Raw genomic sequence first — 21,639 nt, forward strand, 5'->3', positions numbered from 1 at the left:
ATCTTTTTATTCATAGATAAGAACAGTGAAGTTAACTCTCAGCATTGACCTTCTCAATACTCTTGTATTTAAAGCATTCTGCGCTATTAGAGGAGATGCATTTGTAAAACTCCAAGTGCTAGTCTCTGCCTAAAGTGCTTGAAACCTTTTAATCTGTCGATTAATATCAAAACATATTTTTAAGCATCTGTTGTGCCCAGAATTGTGCTAATTGCCAGAAGCATAACAGAAAGCAATTTAAACAGGATCTCTGTTCTCTTAGAGTGTACAGTCTAGTAGTGGATCATAAAATAATAAAAGGCTGTTGCTACATAGTTTTGTTTGTGATATGGTATGTAAAGTACATCACATTGCAGTGTATAAGAAGGGTGCTGGATTAGTCAACTCTTGCTAAAATAATGATGCATAACAAGCACACCATAAATGTGTGGCTTGATTTCTGTTTCTATTTATGATGGAACGGTTGATTTTGGAGTAGTGCTCCCATCATAGGCACCCACAAAACTGTATTAAAAAAATAAGGCAGGGGCTTCCCTGGTGGCGCAGTGGTTAAGAATCCACCTGCCAATGCAGGGGACACGGGTTTGAGCCCTGGTCCGGGAGGATCCCACATGCCGTGGAGCAGCTGATCCGTGTGCCACAACTACTGAGCCTGCGCTCTAGAGCCCGCAAGCCACAACTACTGAACCTGTGCTTCACAACAAGAGAAGCCACTGCTCACTGCAACTAGAGAAAGCCCACGCACAGCAATGAAGACCCAATGCAGCCAAAGATCAATAAATAAATAAATATTTTTTAAAAAAAAATAAGGCAATGTTTTTAAGGAAATGGACAATAAAACAAAGCCCTGATAAGATCCAAGGGGAAACAGAATTGAAAAGTTGAATCCTTTGAAGATAGAGTGACTTGGTAATGTTCTAGGCTTTCAGAAATGTTTCCTAACAGGATAAAACCAAGAATACAGAGTTCAAGGTGATCAACCAGTAAAGAAGCTGTATGTTATGACAAAATCAACCCTTTTCTGAGGAAAGACACAGATTCCAAAGTCTTTACAATATAAATCAATAATGTCCAGTGTACAATGTTTTAAAAAGCCAATTGTAAATAAATAACAAATATAGGGCATTGACTCCCATCATAAACAACTGAAACAATTAGATAAAATATATTAAATGTCCATTTTTACACTGGCCAACAGGCAGGATTGATGAACTCTCTGAACTAAACAAGTAACATTAGCTCTAGGATTGCTCTTTCTGTATGGAGGCACTTTATGGTTCAAGAGGAGGTCGATAAAAGCTAAGTTGAACATGGCAGTCCTAATGAAATAAGGAAGGCAGATATCAGCGTTCGAGGGAGCCAGGATTTATACAGGAAAAATACCAGAGAGGAGAAAGCTACAGGGAGAAACAGTTCCAGAATTCTTCATGGATGTCTCTTTAAGTTTAGGCTGTAAAGAGTGACAAAATATGCCACCCGAAAATATGCCACTTTGGCTTGAGGATTGTTTTTATTTGAAGGCATTTGAAAAGAAGCAGATACAAGAAAAGCTCCCTTCCTTCCCACTATTTGCCTAAAAGCAGAATATAAATTCAGGAAGGTGCCCCTCTTCTATTTTCTACCAGGAAGGATAAAGGCTAATCCCTAGAGACAATTTGAGGCCCTTATCAGTGGAGAAGGTACAGACTTTAGGTCTACATAACAAACTTTACTCTTGTTTACCGTGCTTTGCCTGGCTACCTTCCTATAACTGGCCTGCTCCAAATCTTTCTTTCTTTTGTCTTTAACTGAAAATACTATTTAATCTGAGTTCCAAGCCACCTCTGAAATTACTCATGTTTTTCCCCTGGGAATCTCTCATGCATACATGAGGTATACTGTTAACAAACTTCTGTTTGTTTTTCTTTTGTTAATCTGTCCTTTGTTAAAAGGCTCCAGTGAAGAATTCAGAAGAGTAGTGGGAAAGTATTTTTCCTCCCCTACAGCTAAATAATAAGCTATACATTTGCAGACTAAGACAAGGCCAGTAAAATAACAGCTAATGGGGTGACCAATTCTTTGAAATCGTACAAGACTGGGAGATGTTTACATTCTCACCGGGTGAAGTGGTAGTTCAAACTCCAGAATGATCACACCTTATAGTGTTCAGCCATTCCACATACTTTAACCCAGGTAGTATAAAGATGCTCAAGAATTGAAAGAAATAAATGAACATACATAGAGGAGAAACAAAAGATATAAAAATGAAACAAATAGAAGTGTTGAAAAAAAACAGTCCTCGAGACTGTAGGTAAGGAGACTTTAGTAAAGAGATCTGCAAGTGCAGAGGCCCCAGGCAGAAGTAGCTGGAACTCAATGAATATAGGAGAGAATGATGGGGACGGGTCAGTATCACAGATGTGCTAGCTTTGTAGTTATAGGGCCCTGAATCTCAGAAGGGTCCTCTACTTGGTTTGATGTTCTGTGTCACTGTCATAAAATCATCAATGATTTTTGAACAATGGCTCAACATTTTCACTCAGCATCGGGCCCTGCATATTATATAACTGGTCTTATGGGAGAGGACAGGTTTAAAGGGACAGACAGGAACCAGAACTCAAAGAATCCCTACACTGAATTTTATTTTACCTAAGATAGCCAGACATTGGAGTGTATTAAGCAAGGGAGAGTTGTGGTATGGTTTGTAGAGAGGCAAAGTAGTTAAGAATATCAACTCTGAGGTCAAAGTGCCTGGGTTCAAATCCAACTCTGCTACTTAGTAGGTATGTGATTTTGGATGATTTACTTAAATCCCTTTGTGCTTCAGTGTCTTCAGATATAAAATGAAAAAATGATGTAACTTATTTTGCTGGTTTTGGTGAAGGTTGGGTTAAAATACATAAATGAAGTGGCTAGAAGACTTTTGGGTACATTATAATAACTTTATAAATATTTGCTATTATGATTAGTAGCACTAGTAGGATTTTTGCAGTGTGTATTGTAAGGATGTTGCCATCCATCTTGCTGGAGAGCAGTGAGAGAAGCAGTGAGTGGCAGGTAATGTGGTCAAATTTGAAATCTCCAGAGGCCAGATCTTGTAGGTCTTCGTGGTTTTTGGTGAGAAGTTTGGATTTTAAGTAATGAAAAAGTTGCAAATAAAGAGTGAAATGTTCTGATTTGCATCTTATTCCCTTAGTTCCATCTATTTATTAAAGATTTAAAGATTTGACTCAAACTCCACTCAGGAAAAAATAAGTAAATTTTGGAATTCTTGCTGCTTCTTGAGGGAGACAAAATAGCAACTTAAATGAATTCAAGGCCAGCTGCATTCTCTAATCTTTGAAGGCACGGAAGGGCCTGAGGCCAACACTGTAATATATTCGAGAAATGGTCCAAGTTCAAGTTTCTTAATGACCTACTCACCAGCAAACTTGTTGAAAATATTCACATTGTAAGTCCTTTCGTAATCATTAATAATGACCAATCTGTTACCCCACAGTACTTCTCTAACAAGGGTGGAGGCAAACTTCTAGCTCCCGTAATCTGTTTCTCTGCCTAACCTCTCTACAGTTTTTGTTTCTCCACTATAAGACATCTGGAGATGCCTGTAACACCTAAATTCCATTGCCAAATAAAAAACACCCTTATCCTCCTGAAGGGGGAAATAAAATCACAGTTCAAAATAGTTTACAATAGTTTACTAGTAAAAATATTGAAATCAGTAACTTCCAAAAGGGGCTGTTGCCATGGAGATCCCATTACAGTCATCCTCCATGGCAGTCAATTAGATAATTGTGGCTAGAACAATTATTAGTACTACCAGCCATCAATAACCATGTTCGGTGTTTTAATACCTCCAAGCAGGCAGGTCAAACAAAGCCACTGCCTTGCCAACTTGTTGACGTTGTCTGGCATGATTATTTCTAAGAAGTAGACCAGTATTGGGGAGACAAGCAACATCGCTTCACTACTGTCTGAAAGCTGCAGTATATGGAAGATAGTTGGAGAAATTTTCTGTTATGAAGAGCTTGTAAGTGTACTGCAAGGAAAAATCTTAGAACAGGGAAGTTTGTATAACTAGGTAGATCTCATATAACAGGAAACTGGGACAGTTCTGGGACCTAAAGAATAGTAATTATATAGGTGGCCTGTCATATACACTGCAGTGGTTTAAACTTTAGCTTGCATAGGTTCATCTTGAATATAAAATAAAAATACAGAGTCCTTAGCTCCAGCACAAGAAAATCTGTTTCAGTCATTCTAGCGTATGGCCAAGGAATGTTTTTGCAATGCTAATGTAAGTTTAGAAGCAGGAGACACAGTAAATGCTGGGTAGGGATGACGACACTGACTTTCCTCATGATTTCTGGTTTCATGAGTCTTGGGCAAGTCAACTAAAGTTTTCAATTTATCACATTCATCATAATCTGATAAAGTAATCTACTAAGAAAACTTTTTTTTTTTTTTGGTAAAAGCCACCTATCCTTGTTTCAAGTTATTTCATCATTCTATTTAGGAAAAGCTATGGCTATTCTTTTTAGAGTCAAACTTTTTATCTCTGCTCATATTTTAGTAAGTAGCTCTATCAGAGATTTTAGGGATATTTGGATGGGAGAGAATAAGTGCCAGTGCCCATCACTCCACAAAACATAAATGCCTAAACCACCTTTCTCCTGTTTTAAGTGACTTACCCAAGGCTGATAGGCTGATTTTCCTCCAAGACACAGAGCCATGGTGTGGACTGAGAATTTTCTTTCAACTTTCAGAGTGACTCTCACTTCACTTCGATGACAGGGAAACATTGAAGCCATCGGAGACAGTGCATTTTACATTTATTTATTCAACTTGTGTTCACTGAGCACCTACCTAATTGTGTCAGACTCTGGGGATATGGCAATGAAGGAAACAGACAAAGCCCTGCTCTCCAGGAGATTACATTTTAGAAGCAGGAGACTGAGACAACAACTATACAAACACATGTGTAATATAATGTCATTTATCGATGCATTTTATGCAGAGAAGACAAACAAGGTAAGGGAATAGATGGTGATGATAGCAGAATGGTGGGGACAGGGGTACCATTTTAGGTAGGAGAATCAAGGATAATCCTTCTGCTATGGTGAAATTTAAAGAGAGAATAGAGCCAAGTGAGGTGAATAAATATTTAGAGGAAAAACATCCCAGTCAGAGGCACCAGCAGGTACTAAGACACTGGACAGGAGCTTCTCAGCAGGTTCAAGGTACAGCAGAGGCCAGTCTAAAGGAAATCAGGTGAGCTGTGGGGAAGTGGTGAGAAGTGAGGCCAAGAAAGGGAGGCCCAGCACTGAAGGGTCTGGTAGCCCATGATGAAGATAATAGTTTTTTTTTTTTTTTAATATAATTCTCAGTGATCTTAGAAACCCTTGGATAGCTTTAAAGAGAGGAATGTCATGATGTAACTTTTTTAAAAAGAATCAGTATGGACACTATATAGTGAATAGATGGTAGGGTAAAGTGTAAAAACTTTGTCTCTAATGAGCGTGTTGGTTATAAGAATTCCAGACTTTTCAAGGGGCTCTTAGGTCCACAGAGACCTTATCTCATTTACTTCCTCAAAAGAAATTTCAGGGCACATCAGGAAGGAGTTTGTTCACACACTTTCCTTTGATAAAGGGAGAATGGGAAAAAGGAGGGCAGGAAGAAGTCCACTAGGCTTTGAAGCGTTGAAGTGGTGATGAGGAAAGATTGGAAAGGAAATGTGATGCTTCCATTTCCCAAAAGAGAATAAAAATCTAATTTCAAAAAAGTAATGAATGTGTGTAGAATCATTTCTACCGTAAAATTTGAAATGAGGCTTGGTTTTGATTAATGTTTTATTGGTGCTTTAAAGGCCCCAGAAAAAACTACGATACCACTGGGCCTATGCAAGTTTAAAACTGGCAAAGGCAAAGAACAATCTGGAACACATATATTTTTCTTCTTTTTCTATAAAAATATCATTGAAGCATGTAAATACTTTTACTCATATACCTACTCACTTAATTTTTGAAAAGAACTGTCCAACGTCTACTTGGATTATAGCCTACCATACATCTTACTGAAATTATTATGGTTGCAGGTTGGGGTAAATAAACTGATTTTTCCACAAATGTTATTCATTACCTATTAAGATAAATAGTAAAAAGCAATCTGGAAAATAATTTACACAAGAAGGGTAAAAGATATAATTACATTCTTTATAAAATTCTTAGGAAACAAACAGAATCCTTTAATTAGTATTTTTGACTCTCAAAAAGAGAAAGAAATTAGATGTTTTTAGGAGAAAAATTATTTGATGATATTGTGTGAATAAATGGAGAGACACTTCGTGCCGCCACCCTGGGATTTTTAAAAGGATAATCATATTTTGACTTACCCATCTTAAGAAATATGAGTTCAACATAGCATTATCTAGAAAAACCCAGTCTTTTTCTTCAGATAATCAAAATTCGGAGAGTTTCTTTTTAAGCAAGCAAATCATACCTCCTGTTCAGTCACACACACACACACACACACACACACACACACACACAAAGAGAAATATACTGTACAGGTGTCCAATTCCAAATGCATAATAATTTTCCTATTGGGCATTTGTGAATGTATTCATGCAGTTACAGATACCTTTAAAATAGAAGTAGGTAGTGTTTATTAAGGGGTTACTGTTTGTCTTGTTTGTATGACCCCATTCAATATTTAAAGGAAATAGCTATTGTTATCATGAGGTATGTCATCTTATTATTCTCAATTTACTGGTGAAGATACTAAAACACACAGAGGTTAGCTAATTGTCTGAGTTCTCACAGTTAAGAAGCTGAACAAAGAATCTAGTGCAAGCAGTCTGACTGCAAGTTTTTGCTCAAAATCACGTTGTAACACTTCTAGTGTAGTTATGTGTACACTCCTAAAGGTTTATATATATGCACACAATGAAGTAAGTTTTGGGAATTTGACCTGAAAGTAGTATATTTTAAGTCACAAAATTGAGACCCAAGCTCAGAAAGGCTTCTGAGGATTTCCATAAAAAAAAAAATCTGCCACCACCACGCTTGCCCTAACCCTTGACCTAAGCAAAGCACACAGGTTAACTTTCAGAGAAGAGAGCAGTGAGTTTGCATTATTAATCTCTAAGAAAAGAACAGGCAACATTTAAATCTCTGATGTGTTAAAGAACAATAGTTACCTGTCAGGTCACCTAGTGAAGTAGGAGTTTCTAGAAACTGTGCAGTATGAATCCAGCAGACAAATCTACCTTCAGATTATCTGAGAAAAAAATAAATTATGCAAAGCACCCCAGATCTTAAGTAAAAGCCAATTAACCTTGGCAGCTGTACCATGGAGTAATTAGTATTTCATTCTGCAAATTACAGACATACATTTAATTGTATTTTACCCAAATTTCAAATTAAACACATAGATAACAAAGTAACAATTCATCACTTTACTTAAAGAGAGAGAGAGAAAAAGACAAACCTAAGCAAAGTATTTCCTCATAAACAGACACTGGTTTTAAAAAGTGTAGTGATTTCAAAGTAATCCACACCTGGAAACTTTTACACCAAATGCCTGTCATAAGCACATTCTCTCATTAACATTTGAGATAAATGAAACACCTCCCTTTCCTTGATCTTATGATTTCATGTTATGTCTCTAACAGTGTACTGTACCTGTGCTCTAGTACAGTCAGGGCATGCGGTATAATTAATAGTATAATTACTCACCTCCTTTTCCCCAAATAAAAAATACTTTGGTTAATATAAGGTTATATAAGGTTAATATAATCTACCAATATAAGTTGGTAGATTTTTTTTGAGACTTCATACATAGGAAACCATGCTGAAAGAAGTTCCCCTTTTTAGAACATCCAGTGAATAACTCCAAATGTAATTCCCTACTCTAGGTCTAACTATAGACAAATGAAAAGACATAAAGAGGTACATGAGGCAAGCCTTTGTATTTGAGGGATGGGGATGATTGTCCATATCGAATGGCTGATTTGAGACGCTGATTTGGTGTGTCCATTTGCACAACCTAGATCAGCACAGTGTGCTTATTGCAGCTGAATTGGACATTCACTTTACTATACATACATGCATCAAGGCATGTATGTACATGGATAGAGATGTAAACATATGAAGGTATTCATAAACTAAATTTATGCATCCACAAATTAAAATGTTCACAAGTGCCAGACAACACAAATATATATAGAAACTACTATATTAATGCTTACAATGAGCAAATGCAGACAGGAGCATGCACAAATGCATACAGTGAACGTACATGTGTGTGAGGAGATATGTGAGCAACTGTTAGGGTTCAGTTGATGATGAATAAAACAAACGCATCCTAGAAATATCTAAAATTTATTTGTGAACTCCAGTACCCCAAAACCTTAAATGCGTAGCCCCCAAATAAGATGATCATGAAAGGGGAAATAGAAAGTGAGATTAACATTGCAAAGGAGAAAAATCTACCCTAAATTTTCGTTCAGAAAACTAGTCTAAGTCTCCATTATGAGATGAATGAGGATATTTTTTCAAGGATTCATATTTCTCCACCTTTTTATCTCTTTAATTATGACCAGGAGGATAAAATGTGAGAAGGTGTTTTCTTTTTCAAAGACCATAGAGTTCATTTCATCAACTTGGTACTATCTAATTTACTTTTTTGAACATACCTACCTGGTCCACCATTCTCCTGATTCAGAGAAAGCTTATTCTCTATCTCACACCTTTTCAAAGTTTCAAACATTAAGTGGGCTAATATGCAATCAAGCATCTACATATTCACTGTGTAACAAATGACTGGAAACACATCTAGTAAATACATTCAATTTTATTTATGCCGCATCTATGCATCTACTTCAGAGGGATTTATTTCGCAGATTAAATGAGTGGACTTAAAATACGCTCTACATTACCTGTTCCTCTTACCCACAATGTCCCTATCTCTTACCCATATTGCACTGCTCCTCTTCCACTATGTCAGAATCACCTGGTGAAGTCATTCTCAGTGGATTTCATGAGCGAAGTCTCAGCAGCACATTTTACTCATGTTGGAAACATGACCATTTAAATATGTAGACTCTCTGCTAAGTGTACACTAAGATTTACATACTTAGTGTGTTATTCCAAAGAAAGGCATGAAGGGTAGCTTCGGGGATTTCCAGCCCAGATGATCTTTAAGTTTTGGGACCAAGATTGAAGAAGCCTAAAGGGGTCCAACTGAAACTTGCAGGGGAAAAACCACCAATATGTCACCGTGAGTATGCTGCTACTTTAACAGGAACTGAACAGGGATGTTCATCCTCTGCTCCATTGTGCTGCATCCACCAAACTTGAGCTGGAAGCTTCTGCTTAGTATCTATCTCTTGATTTACTTTTACTGGGCACTTTATCATGAAAAAAGTGGTAAAGATGAGCCATAGTCAGAGAGAGGACAAGACTCACCACAGGATGCTCTCTCTTTTTCTCACCCTTGGTAGAGATGCTGCCCAAGGAAGTATGCCCATTCAGCAGTTAATCAGGTGCAGAGGTCAACTGCTTCTTCCAGGGGCCTCAAATAGTGCCTGATTTTCTGGGAACAAATATATTGCATTATATGACCTTCCCAAGATGCCACTGTGTCTACATGATATGAGGTGAAATGGTGTTCTCAAAGGAATTAAGGAATTTAGGAGTGGGAGGTACCAAGAAGTGGGGAAAGGGGGACACACACACACACAGCACATTTGCTTTATTTCTGATGCAAATGCTGTAATGGTACAAGGTAATCCTGGTCAATCATCATGACATTGAATGCATGGCTTTTCTGAGAGAAAGAGAGACAGAGAAATAAAATTTCTATTTTTATGAAAGAAACCCACATTTCGCTGTCATCTATACCTCATAGACTCATATATCCTAGCATTCAGGGACTAGAAAGTAATGGTACTTTTTCCATATGATGCTTTCTTTTTTTGAACAGCACTAATTCACAACCATTTATTTGAATTCAAGCATTCAGTTTCAAATATTGTTAGCTAATATCTGAAAATACTATAAAATTTATTTTTGAAGGTTTGGACAGTCATGCAAAATATATTCATTAATATTAGTTTAATACCGTTTTCAAAGTGAGAACTTCACACAGGTATGATACATTCACACCCCTACCCCTGCCCCGCGGTATGCTGTAAAGAGAACCCTGTGTAGCAGTCATACACTTTTCTGTGTACTTCCCTCATTAATGGTTGTCTCCTTCTCTAAACTGTAAGCTCCATGAAAGCAGGACTCCGGCATTCGCAGGAGAGACAGTGTGGTGAAACAGTTAAGCACATGGATTCAAGAAACTCATTGCCAGATCTATATCCTACTTCTTCCTCTTACAGGCTGTATGATCTTGGGCAATTCAATTAACATTTTCTACCTCAATTGCCTCGTCTGTGAAATGAGGATAACTGTAATATCTGTCTTAAATATTCCTCAGAATACTTAATAATAAAAAATTAAAACAGTGGCTGGTATATATTAAGCACAACATTAATATTCATAATCACTATTTTTGTTTACTATTGGATCTTCAAAAGAAGTGGAATGGCAGGCACACTGTAGAATCTCAAAGAAAATTTATTGAATGAATGACTGGCTGACTGAATGAACAAACGGAGAAAGGAGATCATCAAGATTATGTTATTCAGTGATTTTCAAATCACTTTAGACTTGGACTTCCTTTCTCCACTAAAAGTATACGCAGAATGTGTAAGCCCAACAAATAAATTATATAAAAGAATAGATCCTCTAGTAGTGAGCCCCATCCTCTAGATATTCATTTACCTTCTCAGCAGCCCTTGGCTTATGTCTGCTAAAAAACTAGGGCTCAACAGAATGGAGAGGAAAATCTTAGCCCAACCACTTAAGGTCTAAGAGCTTAGAAACTTATACTAAAAGAAATCGAGTGACTTGTACAGGTTCAGGCGAATGTCCAATCTGGGTTCCAATTAAAGACACATACGTGCCATGTGAATTATGTCTATAACATTGAGCTGCATTCCAAAATTCATCCAGGAGTGCCATATCTACTCTGTTTAGTCACAGACACAGGCCCAATAGAAAAATGCAAAGGAAAAATAACCTAAAATCAAAACAAACCAAAACAAAAACATGATATTTATTTTCTTTTCCTAAAAGACTATGTCTTATGATTTCCTGTTATCATACTAGAATATGTTACCTTGTTGCTTTCTTTACTTCTTCTATTGATGCTTCAGGTTCTGAATTCATTCAACAGATATTTAAGCACCTGCTAGGGGGCAGCTAGTTCTAAGCACGTGAGACTCATTTGCAAACAAATAGACAAAAATCTCTGCCAACATGGAACTCTATTAAAAAAAAAAAAACACTAAATAAAATAAGGGTTTTCTGGGACAGTGGCAAAGAGAGATTGAAGAAATTTCCAGGATGACATTTCAAAAAAGTTCTTAGATCATGAAACACAGAAGCGAGTACTATTTTAAAAGTTAATGTGTGTTTTTCAATTAGTTTAGGTAGATCATATACATAGTAGTCTTGGAAACAAACCTTTATTGAGCAAAAATAGGCCATTTTTCAGTACCTTTTATTCTTCACCACTTGACCATCGATATTATATAACGTAACCCAGATGAACAAATAGTTTGGGGAAATTTAAGACTGTATACATGACTAAGAAAATGTCCCCTAAGTAAACAAGTGTATGTTGTCATTACTCTCTATGTCTGAACAGTTTACCCTACTCTCTGGTGTCACTGATAATTTCAACCTCTACTTCAAGTAGCGCTAATTACAGTACCTGAGCTACAAAATTAAAAGATTCCATTATAGCAAAGTTCACAAATATTATTTTAATCCAGCTATTCACACTGTCCATCTAAAACAGTAAATGTCTCCTTCACATATAACTGTCTCAGACTTCTAATCCAGTATACTTTATGAAACAGAAATGCCTCCCAAATAGCACTTCAATGCTAACTATATGACTAAAGAATGAAAAAAAAATTAGTTAGCCATAGATATTCAGTATTCAGAGATTTGAGATCACACAGAAAACCACATCCAGATGAGCTATTCACTTTTTCACTTTTCATCTGAGAATGTTGGCATGGGATAGACACAGTCAGCTTTCATTTAGGTCTTACACATTTTAGGCACTAGTGTACATAGTTAATGCATATAAAAGGAGACACAAAGTCCAAAACCAATTCCCAACTTAGAATGAATATATCAGTACTTCAAAATAATAGAGAGAAATAAATTGTTAGTTCTGGTAGTACTCATATTAAAATAAGTTATTCCACTGGAAAGTGTGTTTGTTTCTCAACAGGAATCCATTCATATTCTACAAAGCATAAGTAATTCTTCACTGCTTACTATTACAAGTACATAATAGAATTGTACTATCTACATTCAACATTTTGCTTAATGTTTTTTTTCCCACATGAGGATAGTTAGGCTATGAATGTTAACTCCTCAAAAACAACACCTATTTATATAGCAGCTAATTAAAAGAAATAATAAGAAATGGCACCTTTCTTATGGACAAAAGCCACACGTTTGTAAAGCATTTTAAACCTCAGCAATTAATCGATTGAGAGAAATAAAATGCATTCATTAAACTCAAGTCATAGTACATACTAAAAAGAATTCTGTGATTAACTGTTAAAAGGAACTCCCAGAATATTTCTTAAAAATATTTATAAAACTCTTCTATTACAAATTATTTTTGTTTTTAAACAAATAATGCAGTGAATATACCACGGTAAACTCTGCAGGATGCATAATGCTACCTATTGTTAAAGAAAAATGTGTACGTTATATTCATTCAAAGCCCACTTGATCATGCCAGTATTTAAGAGAAGAAAATTGATTATATTACCATGTAGTAGAATAGGAATTTAAAGCATAGAAAAAATAATTTATAGATGAAGCTGTTCAAATTTGATTAATATTAAGCCAACTTCTCTTTCATCATGTTACCCTCTAAAATTTTCGGAAAAATATCAGCCTGACTATATTTTTATTATTTCCAAAGATTCCTCAAGACATACTTTGCTAAGGTGAAATGGTGATTAACTTTCCATAGAATCCATATGGTCTGGGAGGGAAGTTGGAGCCATGGGTGGAGGTAGGAAAGTAAACCTAAATTAAACTAAATTATCTGCTTCCCTTTCATAAATCTTTAGAGATGTTTAGGGTTTCTGGGTACAATATGGAAATTACAAGGAATAGAACCTGGGAAATTACCAATATTCCATCTCATCGAATTAAATGATTTTTAGAGCTGAGGAGTCAGCAGGAGCTTCAGACCTTGATCTTTTTTTTGTCCTGGTCATTTCACCCGAAAACTCTATAAATCATCTATAAAACTAGTTCTCTTTCTTAGGTAGCCTGTAATCTGAAAAATAGTGATAAGTGACACAGAATTACTCAGCAAGTACAATTGCTACATGAATATATCACAGTATCACTTTTACTGTTAATGATCGTTTGGCATTTCTCCAGGTCCCTAAATTTCTTTGAATATGTCACTGTGGTCAAAGTTGTGCCATCATATCCCAGAATTTAAGTTCATCTGTTGATTACAGATCATGCCAGGATACTGTGCTCCAAAGTAATTGTGGCGTGACAGATCCAGTCTACAAAACAATGGTTTTATACGCTTTCTACAAAATGGGTCTAACCAGCAGAAGTGAATAGATTTGGTGCAGACAACCTAACTGCATCATTTAACCAATTGATTTTAGTCTATAAGTTTGATGCTATACGCATCATTTCAGTCAGTGTCAATTACTCTTGCTTATGAGGTATGTTCAGAGTATCCAAGAGTGAATTTATTTGATCAGTGGTATTCCTATGTAGAGTCCCAACGTCAAAGGTTCCCACAGCCACTGATTTATTTTAATAATACATTTGTTTTCAAAATATACAAGTTGGGGTTCATTAGTTCTACATGGCTATTTTACCTTCATCAAATCCTCATTTTAAAATGTATATTATCTGCTTGCATATTTGTATTTTGGACCTCTCTTCCCATCCCACATCCCACTACCCAATTTCATACCAAAAATCACACTGAGCATTTCAAACAGCTTGATTTATAGCTCGGAGTAATTCCAGCAGACAACCATAGGGGTGTGTCTATAGAATGCCAAAAATCTAATCAATTGTGTCAGAAATTTAGTCATTCTTCCTTGATATTTTGTCTACATTATACTAAACATATTTAAAGAATTTTGTTAATTGACTAAACCCCTGACGGAAATGCCTTGATATTATTTAGACATGGTTCTAAATAGGAATGAGAATAGCAATGAGCACACTCAAATAAATAATATATTCGGGTCAGTACAGATTCCAACCTTGAGGAGAGTGACTGCAATTAACCAGCATGGACCAAAATCTTTATGATATGGTTTCAATTTGGATTCTAAGAATGCTGAGGATCCACATTTAATCATTCTCCAGCTGATTTAAAAAACTACATCATGGAAGTACTGGATACCCAAATGAACCAGAAGTATTAAATGTTATATTGCATTTGAGTTCAAAAAAGACCAATTTATACTGGGCAATTTACTGATGACAGTGACGATGTACGACTGTGGATATCCATTTTAATTCGGTTATTGCTTAAGGATCATAATTGGCCTGGAATCTTTTGGAAAATTTGTACACTACTGTATAAAGTTACATAAAATTGTGAAAAAGTTGCATGCTTTAAAAACTTAGTATTTCCATCAAGCTTGTGGTCTAAAAAGAGTATGAAGACAATAGCAAATGGATGTTTTTAACACAGTTTCTTGGTATTTACAGTCATTTTTTTTCTCTATTTGCCTTCCCTTCAGTGCTGGTCAATTGTTTTCCCGGGTTTTTTTCCTCTTCGCATTCAGTACAAGGAGGCACCGGCACATTCTGTCAAACAATACGGAAAAGACAATTAGGAGAGTCAAAATAAAAATGTTAAATGTAAAAATTAGAATTCTAACAGAATAACTCATGTACCTCAACAAATATCTTACAGAAAACCAATGCCAGGCAGAAAATAAGTGTAAATATGTTAACACTGCTACTTCTTGAAAGCACATAAAATATTTTCCACAAATGGCAATATTTCAAAAACTATTTTGAGAAAACTTTGGTCAAACCATCCAACTCTGATGACTCTAACCCCCAAATTAAAAATGTGTTAAGTAAAATGAATCCTAATAATTGCTATGATGTAATATGTTTGGTCAAATATAGAACAGTCCAGATGGAAGTTCAGAATTAAGCTCCTGAGTTGTTTCTTTGTTACTTGTTTTTGTGGGGGATGTGTACTTCTTTCTTCCTTCTCTGCTTTCTCAAGTCTTCTTTTTATCTTCTTTGTCCTATAAGGAATATATGTATAATTTTTGTTCTCTGTTTACTTTTGTTTTGCTTCTTGGTTGCTGGGGAGGGGTGAGATCCCTCCCTTGCCCTTGTTCTTCTAGGACCTCAGCTAATCAAACCAAAAGTTTAGTGGCAGGCACAGTGGTCATGGAAAGGTCCAGAGGCAATAGGTGAAAGATGTGTCTTGTATTAGGTAATACAGCATCGCTGCTTTAGCTAAAGCAAGAGAGAAAATCATGGAACCCAATAGCTTCAAAAAGTGCTTTCTGACAATCAAAACAAGCAAACAAACCAAACCAAATACCTGTGGGACAGGTTCTGATTCTGCAGTGTCATTGCTTGCAAGACTTTCTTCGTGCTTCATTGAACAGGTCGTGCTCCCCTGTAAAAGCTGCGATTGAAAATAGGTCAATGAAGTTAAATTAAATGAAGGGAGGGAATAGAAAATCTCCTTTGAAATCTTCCCATTGAAAACTTCCTTCACTTTGAGACAAACTGAAAGGTCAAGCTAGGGACAAATTTATCACAACATTAGTGGGATCCCAGGGAATGGGCAAGCATTCATAGTCCATTTGGGAATCGTAGTGATGCGTATGACAGTCGGCTACTACAACAAAAGCTCAATTCCAATGGAAAGTTCTTTCTTGCAAAAATTTTTAAAAAGTAAAGAGTTACAAAACTACTATATTCTATATCCGTGATGTGTCTAGACTCTAGGATCTAAATACGTCCATGGTCTTTATGCCTGCCGGACATCAATATTGCAAGCCAGGAAACAACTTAAACAATATGATCGTTGTAAAAAATTAATAAACTGGAATCACGATTAAATAGAGTCAGGAGACCATAAGGGGGCGCTCTCACACCTTGCAGCAATAGCAGAGCCCAACAAGACGAAGAAAGATCCCTCTTCTTTCCTGGCAACAACTCAGCCCATGAAAAGCCATGAACTCTTTGTTTACTGTAGCCCTTCCAACTTTCTTTTCCTCTCTATGAAAGAATTCTTTTTCCTTTGCCTTGTGGGTACTTGTACCTTGCTCACCATGGTTGCAGACCCAAAATTGTAATTCTCTGCTGATCCCAAACCAACCCATCATTGCTGAAGAAATGTCTGTCAGTCTATTTGTTTTCGGTCAACATCATCAATCTGTCTAGCAAAAAACTTCAACATCTTAAAAAAGATTATATTTCTGGGAAGAAGATCATATATTTTACTAACCAGGAAATCTCATCTTACTTATTAGCCTCAATAGTCTTGAAGAAAATGAATTACTGGCAGCATATTCCAGTTGCTCTTCATTTTTCATTTTAAACAAGCTTAAAATATTGAACTTTCCTTCCCTCCATCCCTCCCTTTCTTTCTTCCTTCTTCCTTAGTCTGCCTCGCCTCCCTCCTCCTTTCCTTACTGCCTCTCATTCTCCCTTCATCTCTTCCTTTTATTTTCATCTTTTTTATTTTAAACACATTTTAAAGTAACTAAAAATTGTTTAATGTAAGAATATGGACATTTTTTTAGTGATTTTTCTGTAATCCTTTCCCTGTATAAAACATATAAAATGGAGACTGGGAGTTTAATAGTTCATGGCCACTGTGTAACTCTAACCTTGAGCAAGTCAGTTTCTTTCTTTGAAGTCAGTCAAGGAGGATACCTAAGCTGGCTTTGAACTCGAACTTTCCATAAATTCTAGGAGAGGATGATAACGAAAGAAGTTGTATATGAGATTTAACCTACTCCAATTCAAATCTAAGAGCAAAGTCATTGTCACATTCTCCCTATTCTTGCTCTGCATGGCTCTTAACTGAACACTCTTGTTACTTTACCCTTCTGTGTCTGTGTAATATGCTCTTCCCCTCCACCTTCATAAAGGTCTCTCTTCACTGGGAGATCCTGAAGACCGGCTACGTGTTCCCTCCCTAGCACATCATTTTCACCACCAGGTAGGCTCATCACACTCTCCTGCTCTAAAGGTACAATGCATTAGAAACATTAGCACACTTAACGTTTTTATATGTATATGCATGTCTGACTCTTCGATATATTGTAAGTTCCTTGAAGATAGAGGCTACATGTATCAGCGCTAGATCCCAGCTAGATGCCTCTTAGATAGCAAGTGGTCAATATCTAATCACTAAATAAATAATAAATGAATAAAACAAACATTTGCTATGAAAATATTTCAGTCCTTTAGAATTTTCATAAATGCCTGAGTTTTTCATATGAGATTTAGTTATATTTGATAAAAGCTCCAAAATGGTTGCGCATAGCCCCTTCTTCAAAATAAGCCTAGAGTATAGTGGAAAAGTAAGATTATAACTATAATAATAGAAGCCAGTAGTCAAAACCTTGAGTGCCTTAGTCCAAAGAATTTTAGGCATCTACACAGAGGAATCTTCTACACTACCTAAGAATTTTTCTTCTTTTTATGTTGTATGGGTTTGAGTTAGACCTAGAAACTAAAATTTCCCTGGAATATTATAATTGTTTTGTTTTTACTGTAACAATACAACTGACCTTTGTTTTTATTATACTTGCTTTTGGCCTTGGGGAAAAAAAAAAACTAAAATAAATGTACTAAATCAAGCTCAGAATGCAGAAAGTAACCTGCAGAGTGTAAGGTTTCCCACTATATATTTTGGAATAATGGCATTCATAAATCACGTTAAGTTTGGAGAAAAAGTTTATTTGAACATTAAACAGTGGTATTTAAGGTAGTTCTTCTCAGAGCCTTTAACACACAATTTCTTAAAGCTTTCGTCTTGAATGATCTGCTCACATAATCATATAAGGTGCTGGTTAAAAAATAATACTCCTGGGTGATAATTCAGTCCTACGAATATAGGGCTTGCATTTTTAATCAGCAATCCAGCAATTCAAATGCACAATGAAATTTGAAATCCACTTCTTTGTAGTGTACAAATGCATTATAAATCTCTTAGGCGATATGATATAACCATTTGCCAAATCTATGTGACCCCAAAACCATTTTTTGTGTATGAATTACTACTTGAGGTCATTGTCATGAGAAAGATACCGTGGGATTTATGGCAGAGTATGTTCTTTCATTAATGCAAGCACAGCTGGCTATTTGAGACAAGCCTTTGATCATCTGAACAATGAATACTTATTAAATTTCAACAGTAAAGAAAATACTACGTGGCTAGAAGACAGCTCCAACCTTTTTTGATATTTTGATCTTATAATGAACACAACCTTTAAATTTATTTTTTGTGTGCCTCACAGGCATTGTGGAAACTTCATGAGACGGGGTTCATAAAATTCCTAGTGTTTCTCAGAAAGGCAACAGATATAAGCACTCCTGCAGGTACAAGCCTTCAAAACACTCTCTCAATTAGATAAAATTCAACCGGATGAGTATAGTACCTATTTCTAGAAACTCAAGTAATAAAATATGAAGAATGATCAGGAAAGTCTGCACAGATTCAGCTACTTCAGTATGCAGCTCACCTATTAATTATACAGGTGACCTAGGGAGGACCACAGCTGGGTCTGTAAATTATGAAATGGGATGAGCCATGAACGTATCTTTATTAAAGTGATTACATGCTCTTTCTCACATATACATCTTCCCCAACACCACCAGAATAACCAGTTTGTTTCTGTGCTTTGGGCAACAAACTACCATCTGACAAAATGTTGTATTATGGCCACAAAAGTAGGCAAAGTAACAACAAATTTAGTTGAGAGCAGCCCTTTTAATTATTTACCCCTGTAGGAAAAAATACATAATCCTACCATGGTGGGGCAGACTCTAATACTGGGGTTTCCTTAATAATTATCAGGAGTCACGTGAAAATGAATTTGAGTCCCAACTCCATCTCCCACTATCTCTGATAATGAACATTGAGGTTCCAAACTTTGGTATTTTACAGAAGAATAAAATTAAACACCAGTGACAGACAAATTTCAACATTAGAACAAATAAACCAACAAGCAAAACACACTGCTATTTTTCAACAATATTTCAGAAAAGAAATAACATTTTAATACTAAAATTATATAAAGGATCCAATGTCAAAAGAAATTGTTCTTGAGAGGCAGAGAGAGAGAGCAAGAAAGAGAGAGAGATTGGTTCATGGAAAATCTGCTAATATTTTGTTATTTGACTATTAAATGTCTATTTTCTACATTCCGATACTGTTGAAAACTTCATGACGAGGCAGTACTTGTTGGTGGAATGATGGTAGGAAATACCAATTTAACCTCAACTTTCCCTCATTTGTAAAATGGGGATAATTCAAAATTTTGACATCAAGTGACATGATACAATGTAGGTAACTCTGCTAGGTGAATGGAGTAAAGAGCCCATTTCAGGTTAGAATTGCTTTAGCCCTTATTTGCTGTATACACTTGGGAAAGTTACTTCATCTTAAGGAGGTTCTGACTCCTTATCTGTAGGGTAGGCAAAATGATCGCTACTTGACATGATTTTTGGAAGATTTAGATTAAATAAAACTATAGAATGGTTCCTAAAGGAGTATTTGCACATATTAGGTGCTCCTCTTATGACCTTTCTCTAAAACTTTAAAAGAACTCAAAATACTTAATGCAAATGCGTAACTGGGCAACCTGAAATTTTACCAAGAAAAAATATCTCTGACAGTTAAAAAGTCCAACTCATTCTTCATATTTAATTAATATCTGGGACAAGCTGGAGGCTAAAAACAAACTGTAAAGGAGACAAAATACTGTAAAGGAGAAAAAATGGAATTAAGTACCAAGGTTTTTAGAAACATAAACACATTTTGGCTAAATTTTTCTCTCATGTCACTCTTGTGTACGAAATGAGTTTTTTAATATTTATTACAGAATGATACTTTAGTACTGTTTTAATATTAAGAAGGGCAGAAACTAGAAAAGAAGTTCAAAGATTAAAAATGTAATGCTGAATCAAAGTGATGGCTCTGAATTCAGTTAATGGAGGGACAGAGGAGTGGGAGGGAGACAGCGTCTGACACTGATGCTCCCTAACCAGCCTCCTCTAGGCAAGTCACACTACCTCCCTGAACCATAATGCTTCATCCTTCACACAAAATAGTTAAAAATTTGAAACATGAAGCCCTGTCTAACTTCATAGTTTTATTCACTTATTTATTTTTAATTAATTAATGTATTTATTTATTTATTTTTGGCTGCGTTGGGTCTTTGTAGCTGCGTGCAGGCTTTCTCTAGTTGCGGCGAGCTGGGGGCTACACATCGTTGCAGTGCACGGGCTTCTCATTGCGGTGGCTTCTCTTGTTGCGGAGCACTGGCTCTAGGTACGCAGGCTTCAGTAGCTGTGGCACGTGGGCTCAGTAGTTGTGGCTCATTGGCTCTAGAGTGCAGACTTAGTAGTTGTGGCGCACGGGCTTAGTTGCTCCGCGGCATGTGGGATCTTCCCAGACCAGGGCTCGAACCCGTGTCCCCTGCATTGGCAGGAGGATTCTTTTTCTTATTTTTTAATTAATTTATTTTATTTTATTTTTAAAAAATTTTTAGCTGCATTGGGTCTTCGTTGCTGCGTGCGGGCTTTCTCTAGTTGTGGTGAGTGGAGGCGGCTCTTCGTTATGGTGCGTGGGCTTCTCATTGCGGTGGCTTCTGTTGTTGCAGAGCACAGGCTCTAGGCGCATGGGCTTCAGTAGTTATAGCACGACGGCTCAGTAGTTGTGGCTCACAGGTTCTAGAGCACAGGCTCAGTAGTTGTGGCGCATAGGCTTAGTTGCTCCTCAGCATGTAGGATCTTCCCGGACCAGGGCTTGAACCCGTGTCCCCTGCATTGGCAGGCAGATTCTTAACCACTGTGCCACCAGTGGCACATAATTTTAGATATTCATAATTTCAAAATTTTAGATATTTTGGAAAAAGTAACTTCATAATTTCATAACTTATGAAACTTCATAATTTTAGATATTTTGGAAAAATATTTACAAGCATCTGTTAAGATGAGTATTTTGTTTGGTGCTGAAGGAAATGTCAATACTTTTATAGTCTCTGTCCTCAAATTGCTTATTATCTAATGCAGAATGAGAACCTTATACAAATAATCAACATGCAAGATGGACCGTGATACAGGATAAAATATGTGTATAAACCAAGTACTATGGGGACCCAGAGGTGAAAACCATTATGTCTCAGGGAAGGTAGGAGGGGTCAAAGAGTTATTGACCAATTTAACCTTTGTATTTGCACATCACTGTTTGGCGAATTTCCTTATAATAATTATTAACATGCTTACTGGGTTATTTGTATTTTCCAAA

The 21,639-nt window shown here is 36.3% G+C and overlaps 1 protein-coding gene across 2 annotated transcripts in view; it reads right to left on the reverse strand.

The window, feature by feature from the left end:
* Positions 1–14,612: 14,612 nt before the first annotated feature.
* The window catches only part of LUZP2 (leucine zipper protein 2), a 414,349-nt gene continuing 407,322 nt past the window's right edge, over positions 14,613–21,639 (reverse strand). For both annotated transcript variants that reach the window (XM_028164749.2, XM_007174800.3), the window contains exons 11-12: positions 15,688–15,774; positions 14,613–14,927 (exon numbers count right to left, since the gene is read on the reverse strand). In XM_028164749.2, the coding sequence (XP_028020550.1) occupies positions 14,829–14,927; positions 15,688–15,774 (186 nt within the window). In that variant the 3' untranslated portion in view covers positions 14,613–14,828. The remainder of the gene's footprint in view (positions 14,928–15,687; positions 15,775–21,639) is intronic.

The sequence above is a fragment of the Balaenoptera acutorostrata genome, chromosome 9, assembly GCF_949987535.1.
Source record: "Balaenoptera acutorostrata chromosome 9, mBalAcu1.1, whole genome shotgun sequence".
Classification (NCBI taxonomy): Eukaryota; Metazoa; Chordata; class Mammalia; order Artiodactyla; family Balaenopteridae; genus Balaenoptera; species Balaenoptera acutorostrata.